The sequence below is a fragment of the Leptidea sinapis genome, chromosome 21, assembly GCF_905404315.1.
Source record: "Leptidea sinapis chromosome 21, ilLepSina1.1, whole genome shotgun sequence".
Lineage (NCBI taxonomy): Eukaryota > Metazoa > Arthropoda > Insecta > Lepidoptera > Pieridae > Leptidea > Leptidea sinapis.
The window spans coordinates 12,723,545-12,731,388 of record NC_066285.1 but is presented as its reverse complement, the minus strand read 5'-3'; the positions used below and the strand labels follow the sequence as shown (position 1 = coordinate 12,731,388).

Genomic DNA, 7,844 nt, shown 5'->3' with positions numbered 1-7,844 from the left:
TATCATTAAGTAGAAAATAATCCGTTGATGAGTCTTGACTGGAATTGAAAGAGATTGTTCTGAGGAAATTGGCAAGTCTGAGGATATTTCTTACAATATAAATACCGTCCGAATATCATGTGATTGATTTAAAATTAAAATACTAGTTTAATTGATTACTTTTGGTAAGAAATAATGATTATTGTTTCAATTTTAATAAAAACTGGTTAAATACTTATAAATAGAAGTGGTATCCAAATAATTATATTATTTAATTTGACAAGTTCAAATTTATCGAACGAAAGTTGACATTCAGAGTTGATGTGATAAGAGGTGAATGGTTTCAAAACTTGTCGTCTCGATTTTGTTGAGTTTCAGCTTAGACATTTCAAATCGCAAGAGCTTTAGCGGTTGGAAGTTCAAATATACATGAATGGATTGAAAAAAATGTTACCAATGGAAAATAACAACTACACAGATTTATAAATAGATTTATTGAATAAAAATACTTAAAATAAAAAATACGGCAAAAATACCAAGTCAAAGCTGCTTTAAAAAATGATATCACAAGTGTAATCAGAATAAAAATGTAGGTTCTTAACATCAAAATACAACAACATTTAAATTAATATTAATTAATGACTAATATCGGAAGTGTCCTTTACGCGAACGTTCTTCGTGGTACACTCGCATTGGTGTATTCCACGTGCCGTTTGAAGCGCCATTTGTTGTCAATCCTGTAATGAGATTCCATTTCAGATGCACGTTACAATATTCGTAATTAGGTTCTGTATGCGTTCAATTAATATAGTAGGTAGGTATACCTTTTCCAGCCAGTTGTCCGTCCAATGAGCAAGCTTAGAAATAATGTCAGGTTAATAATATAATTTACGCCAAAACATATTTTAAAACAACCAAATATCATGTAGGACTGGCTGTCTCTCTTAAAAAGTGTGTAATCTGAAAGGCGAAACACTATACCTACAGAAATCTAAGGATGCAGTACCAGATAATATACTGTGGACATTATAAAATCACTAGAAATCTGGAAGGCGAAGAGCCCTCGGCAATAATTAAAACATAATTTTCTATGTCCAAAACTAGAGATAAAACTTTGGCTTTACCTGTTGCATGCACAAGGTTATATACCTAGCAGGTATACTTGATCATTTATACAGATATACTGACCTGCACCCAGGCATCGGCTGCATATCGGCAATACAACGTTTGCTGACCCAGCAAACGTTGTATTGCCGATATTAAAATCGCGATACAAAAGTAACTCTTGATCGTAGATGGGTGAAAATTTGAAGTTGTATGTATTTTTTAATGCTGATTCATAATCAAATTTAAAAATTAAATGTCAAAAAAATTAAAAAAAAAAATTTCGTGTGGACCACCCTTAACATTTAGGGGTATGAAAAATAGATGTTGGCCGATTCTCAGACCTACTCAATATGCTCACAAAATTTCATGGGAATCGGTCAAGCCGTTTCGGAGGAGTACGGGAACGAACATTGTGACACGAGAATTTTATATATAAGAAGAAGTATATAGAGAGATAGATATATAGATGACTGACAGCTGTGAAAACATCGAAAAAAATTTAGTTTAGTTAACCTCTATTTTAAGAAATGCACGCAGACTAACACAGTGTCATATAAACCTGGAATGTTTTTATCGGTTGTTTAGCAGCAAGAGACATATAAGAGTAGAGATAACATTTTTACTATAACTTGTGGAGAGTACGAGTGGGGAAGGACTGCTTGACTTTTTTAGACCACAAGTAGAGTTACACCCACCTGACTGTACGTCGGTAGGAGAGCCAACTAATATTGAACACAACTGGCCAGTAGAGATAGTGCTCTGAACATACCTTGTAACAAGTGCGGAGGGGGCGACGTAGCAGGCGAGGCACACCTCGGTGCAAGCAGCAGGTGGTAGAGTGCGAGATACACTGCGGCCACCACTAGAGCCACTACTCCCAGGGCGCGGTACACCTCGCGAGTGGATTCCAGTTCAGACCCCAACGACACCATGCCGCTAATTATCGAACCGATGCATCGACCTGCAATTCGCCAAAGTGCCGCTGTTTTAGAACGATCCATTACGGTTTACCATAGCTACAGAATATGCACTAGCACCAATTCAGCCCGGGACTCGAACCCGGAAATTTTAAAAAATACAACAGTCGTACTGTTCGTTCTACATGGGCCACACAACAGAAAGTTGGTTTAAGGGTTTTCAATCCGCTGGTCGCCTTGTTATGAATAAATTGACGCTATTCATTAGGGATTCTTAACTGAGACGCAATGAATCCGAACTGTTTTTGAAGAGATTGAAAAATAGCTCACGTACGACAAGTCGCTACGACTGAAAAAGGTCGGTCACCCTTCAAGCAGTCTGTGCTAAACCCCGGACTTACTCGTAATATAGTGTTGCTGTGTTTCTGATTGGGTTGGAAGGGTCTGTTCTGTCAACTCTACTTTCATCTATATTTTCAACGTCACCAAACTCCAACAACTTAAATATAGATAAATAAATGTTTAAAATGATTACCCAAACAGAAGTGCGCGATGACCGGCAAAGCTTGTCCCGTGGTGGTGTACTTCTTGGGGACCAGGTGTCTGAAGTAGAGCACTGCGGTCACCCACACCAGGCTGAGCGTGAACACTTCCAGGACCTCACTGATGACTACCCAGGTGTACGTCGTGGCATACGACAACGCTGGAAGTAATAATTATAAAAGTAATGGCTTCGGAGAGGTGCAATAAGTAGAACCGTATTAATTAACTCTCATCACGGCCCCCTCTTCGCCCCGCCACGTACCAATGTGTTTTGGAATTCACATGTACATACGTTTCTTTCCTTTTAGTAAGGTCGGCTACGCTTACAAGATGCCCCTGGTATTATATGACACCAAAGTCCGTGGAGATCACATACCATCAAGTATGTAAGTATAATTAATATAATTACTATTATTACTTTCTTTATTTTGGCAATTTTTTATTCGTAAATCATTCCAAAAAAAGATTCAAAGCAGAGGCAGAAATAAAGATTAATTGTGTAAAGGGAAGTGGCTCAAAGAACTTTTAATTAATAAATGAGCTCCAATTGAAAATGTTTGTAAACAGCTATGTCAAATAGGTTTGGTAAGCTTCTTTTTTTTCCCGTATCATGCAGACTAATGCAGGGTCAAAGTACCGTTCGCACTACCGACGGATAGAATTGTTGTCGGTCGTTAAAATTAATTAAACACCACCAAGATCTATGAACACGTTATAATCACTAAAGAGCGAGGTGCCGCAACCAACCATCATTATGTCAGCTTATAGATATATAGATCTATTAATAATAAGCATCATTAATAATCTTTACTCACACAACTACTAAATATAATTGGGTTGTATCCCGTAGCACGAATTAGGAGGTAAAAAATATTGTAGTTGCTAGAGCTTTAGTCCACGATTATAATACCACTCTTATTACAGGTAATGCATCGCTTTTAAAAAAATAACGAAAAAAATTCTAACCTAAAACGGGTCAATCACGTAAATAAAACGGAACATGAGAGCTGACATGGCTGCAGGAGGTTAAAAAATGTTAATTGTAAATGAAAAATAGTAAAATGAAGCGTACAACATAGTCTCAGACTAGACGGCTTCATCAATAATAATTTTAGACTAAAAAGGTTAGAACCCAGAGCTGTAAAGCCAGTAAAAAATAATAATTATTATAATTCTCTTATTTAATTATTATATTTTTTTTATTCCGTTTGAAAACTGTGCATTACCTTGTAATAAGAGTAGTAGCACTATAATCGTAGACCAAAGCTCTATCAACTACCATACATAAAAATTGGTTAGGTTATGTAAGAACAGTTAAAACAACGCACGAGCCGAGCGTAGCGGGCCGCGGAAGCGGCCAGTGAGTGCCAAAAACAAATTGTAGGCGTTTTCCTTTCTTTCCTCCCTACAAAAATGTCATAATTTGAGGCTAGGTTATAATGTTTTTTCTCTGGAACGGTGCATTACCTTGTAAAAAGAGTGGTAGCAATATAATCGTGGACTAAAGTTCTAATATAATTACAATATTATTTACATCATAATTCGTGCTACGGGATACTAAGTTTTAACCCTATTATTTATTAGAAATATATATAATTTTTTAGATTGACATTAAAATATTATTTTGTAAATTATCATAATATGGTCAACTCTTGTATTTTTTTTATTTAAGTAATCAGCAGGGAGTTAACACTTGTGTCGTGTAAACTTCATACTAGTATATAGTAGATAGGTAATTCTTAAAGGATAAAAACGGAGTTACTGGGTATACGATGAACAGATCCGTGAGGCACGTCACGTTACGTACCTAGGTATCGCAAGCAGTAGAAGGTGAAGGCCGTGATGAAGACGTTGGAGTGTCCGATGTAGTCGACCACGGCCTCGGCCCACCACAGCGCGGGCAGGGCGGGCAGAGCGCTCGCGGTCATCGTGAGGCCCACCTGCACGCTGCTGGCGTTCAACTCCCGCACCGTCCTGAAGGGGTCACTTTAACTTTAACTTTTGCGGTATAAGAGACACAAGGAGGCGGCGCGACTTTGGGCCGTCGTACCAGCCACTCTTACCAAGAGAATATAATCACTACGTTTTAGTCTTTATTCAAACAATATTTGCGCTGAACACTAAGATGTTCCAAATTCAAAAAGTGCGCGGCAAAGATAATACGTTCTCTTACTTATAGAGTTAAGTTAGAGAACGTTAAAAACACATTATTTCCCGCTCAAACTATTCTTGCAGAAAACACCATCTTTGGGTGCACTTAAAGGCGAACCAAGTCGTCCTTTTCGAATAAATGGGATGAAAAATATATTTAAAGTGCATGTCTTTTATATAGTTATAAAAAACTAAAGCACACGTTTTAAGTATATAAAATTCAACTAAAACATAGAAAATAAATTTTAATAAATTTAAATTGAAATTAGTGTAAAAAAATATGTTTCATTATAAACAAAAGCGTGGGTTGTAGAATAATTATTATTTTAATAATATCTTAAAAAGCACCCCACGCTTTTTTTTACATATAAATATTTTTTTTATAATTATTCTTCTTCACCCCACGCTTTTGTTTATAGTGAAATATATCTTTTTACACTATTTTCAATTTAAATTTATTAAAATTTATTTTCTATTTTTTAGTTGAATTTTATATAAAGCGTGTTTTTTACTTTTTTTTAAACTATTATTTATTTTTAATTTTTTAGTTAATTTTTTTTAGATTGAATGTAGGGATTTTAATATCTGCGAATAAAAATATTTTAGTTAATTGGAAGATCACTTAATTCAGCTAGCCGGAGATCGCCGAACTAGCTCTTATAATAAGTAGCTCAGTTAAATCACACATTAATAATTTATAATGGAAACAGAATACTTAAACAGCGCCATATTTTCGTAAATAAAAACATTACTTCATCATTACAGAATCATTTGTATACGCGTATATTCCATGATATCATTTCATAATTGCCTTAAGAGTTTATTAAAATGCTTATAGATGGCGTGAAATACAAATTCATTTATTCTAAAATTATATAAATTGGCAAAAATCTTATTTTGCATGTTGAATAATGGAATAATCTTGTCAAATTTGTGTAATGTCATCGGTCCTCGATAAATCTACAAAGTTTGAACGAAATCTAGCCGTTTAAAGTGGGTCAAAATCGCGCCCAAAGAAGTCGGTTACAAACATACAGGTGAAGCTAAAAAAAAGCGGATATCTCAATGATTGATGTCTTTGTTGCATTATATAATAATAAAGTCGATTAAAAATAAGATAACTGATAACTCGAAAACTATGATATGAAATATTGCGGAAGTTACATTGGGATGGGAGTGACTCCAGTAGCTAGGGATGATTCTAGGTCTAGCCGTCACTTGAATATATTAATGTGACATTTAATTTGTCGCTAGAGACCGTGGCAGCAGGGGGCTAGCGAGGTAGTGAGGTGCAGGTGCAGGTGCCAGTACCAGGGCAGGTAGCCGTCGATGCCGCTCCACAGCGTGCCCAGCAGGAGCAGCACCACGAACAGGGCGGCGGTCTCGGCCCCGTAGCGCCGCGCGGCCGACATGGGCAGCGCGAGGACGCCGCGGGCCGTGTGCCACCACCACTCCGGCGTCGACAGTGGCATGGCGCTGCAACCGACATCAGAGATATGTCATGTATCACTGTACGAACACACTGGACCAACAACTTCCTTCATATGGTTACATAAAAAATAATATCATTATTAATTACCTTTATACTTTGTTAATTGGTTTGATTACGTACCTACGTATTTAAAATTATTATACGTAGTCTGACCATAAATACAATTAAAAATAAACAAAATATTACATTTGAATTTGGAATCTGTCATTTTTATATGATTGTTCAATGAGTTTTCTCATATTGGCGCCAATACATTGGACAATATTTTGCGATATTAAAATGGAGTGGGGTGATAAAGAAACCGAATCGCTGTGATTGCATTACACAAGGTAGGTATGGAGCCAAATGCAATTTTTACAACACTCCACATTTAGTACCTATTAGTAAAATATTTGTCTATCGGGCTATTAATAGGTACAATGAAACCTCCTCTGTTTGTGATAGAAGATCTGGCCGTCCACGTAGTGCTCGCACGAAAATGATGGTCAAAGCAGTAAGGGAAAGAATTCGAAGAAATCCTGTCCGAAAGCAAAATATTTAACCTCAGGAGATGAAGATAGCACCTAGAACCATATCGCGTATTTTAAGAGATGACTTAGGACTTACAGCCTATAATAAGTCTTTTCTTAACTGATAATTTAAAAAAGAATTGGGTGGTAAAATCGAAACAACTACGGAAGCGGTACGCAAAGGGAGGTCACAGAGTTTTATTTACAGATGAATTTTTTTTTGCAATTGAGCAACATTTTAACAAACAAAATGACCGTATTTATGCTCAAAGCTCTAAGGAAGGTTCCCAATTAGTCGACAGAGTGCTATGTGGGTACTATCCGACTTCAGTGATGGTTTGGTGGGGTATTACCTATGAAGGAGTGACTGAGCCATACTTTTGTGAAAAATGTTTCAAAACATCTGAAGTGTGCCAAGATACCATTATTGAGATGGTAGTGCCCCTTCACAACACCATGTTCAATAACCAAGAATGGTCCTTCCAGCAAAACTTGACGCCGGGTCATAATGCTCGGTCTACGCAGTCTTCTGTCTATTCATAACTGGCCTCAACGTTTAAAGTACTGTATTGCAGGCAATGGAGGCCACTTCGAATAAGCTTTTTATATTTTAAATTGTTTTATATTTATGTATTAAACTAACACACTGTAAAAGTAACAAATATTATTTGCAATAGAATTTTTTTTCTTTGTTTCAGTATTTATGGCAAGACTAGGTATATCTTTCCTTGTTTAATGTTTGTTAATGTATGATCTATGTATTATTCATAAACCTAATAAAACATATCTTACTTATCCACAATGAGAATCAGCGCACCAATCAGCATGAATAACGCGTGGAGTAGGAACGGCACCAGGAAGGGTGTCTCTGGCATCTCGGAGACGAAGAGGCCGGCCAGCGGCGGCAGGGTCGCCAGACCGACCGTACCCACCGCGAGTTGTCGGCCCACGTCGCCGCGCCCCAGAGATGTCTCTCTCGTGGCTATCACGCAAGCAGCACCCAATAACGCGAACGCAGCTGTTGGCCAGATGTCCGCAAGTATTCTAAAAAAGAAAATTTTAAATAATAAGAGCCTCTACCGTACTGTCCGTATTACAGAAGGATTTTCATACGTAAACCATGATTTATTAAAGTTTTGATGTCAC

At 36.9% G+C, this 7,844-nt stretch overlaps 1 protein-coding gene across 9 annotated transcripts in view; it reads right to left on the bottom strand.

Moving 5' to 3' along the window:
- Positions 1 to 454: 454 nt before the first annotated feature.
- LOC126970625 (uncharacterized) overlaps positions 455 to 7,844 on the bottom strand; it is a 50,892-nt gene continuing 43,502 nt past the window's right edge. For 4 of the 9 annotated variants that reach the window (XM_050816686.1, XM_050816685.1, XM_050816684.1 and 1 more), the window contains exons 9-14: positions 7,491 to 7,742; positions 6,009 to 6,173; positions 4,354 to 4,520; positions 2,539 to 2,706; positions 1,856 to 2,047; positions 455 to 716 (exon numbers count right to left, since the gene is read on the bottom strand). In XM_050816686.1, coding sequence (XP_050672643.1) covers positions 622 to 716; positions 1,856 to 2,047; positions 2,539 to 2,706; positions 4,354 to 4,520; positions 6,009 to 6,173; positions 7,491 to 7,742 — 1,039 coding nt within the window. In that variant the 3' untranslated portion in view covers positions 455 to 621. The remainder of the gene's footprint in view (positions 717 to 1,855; positions 2,048 to 2,538; positions 2,707 to 4,353; positions 4,521 to 6,008; positions 6,174 to 7,490; positions 7,743 to 7,844) is intronic. The other 5 variants (XM_050816687.1, XM_050816688.1, XM_050816683.1 and 2 more) reach the window with 5 other exon arrangements.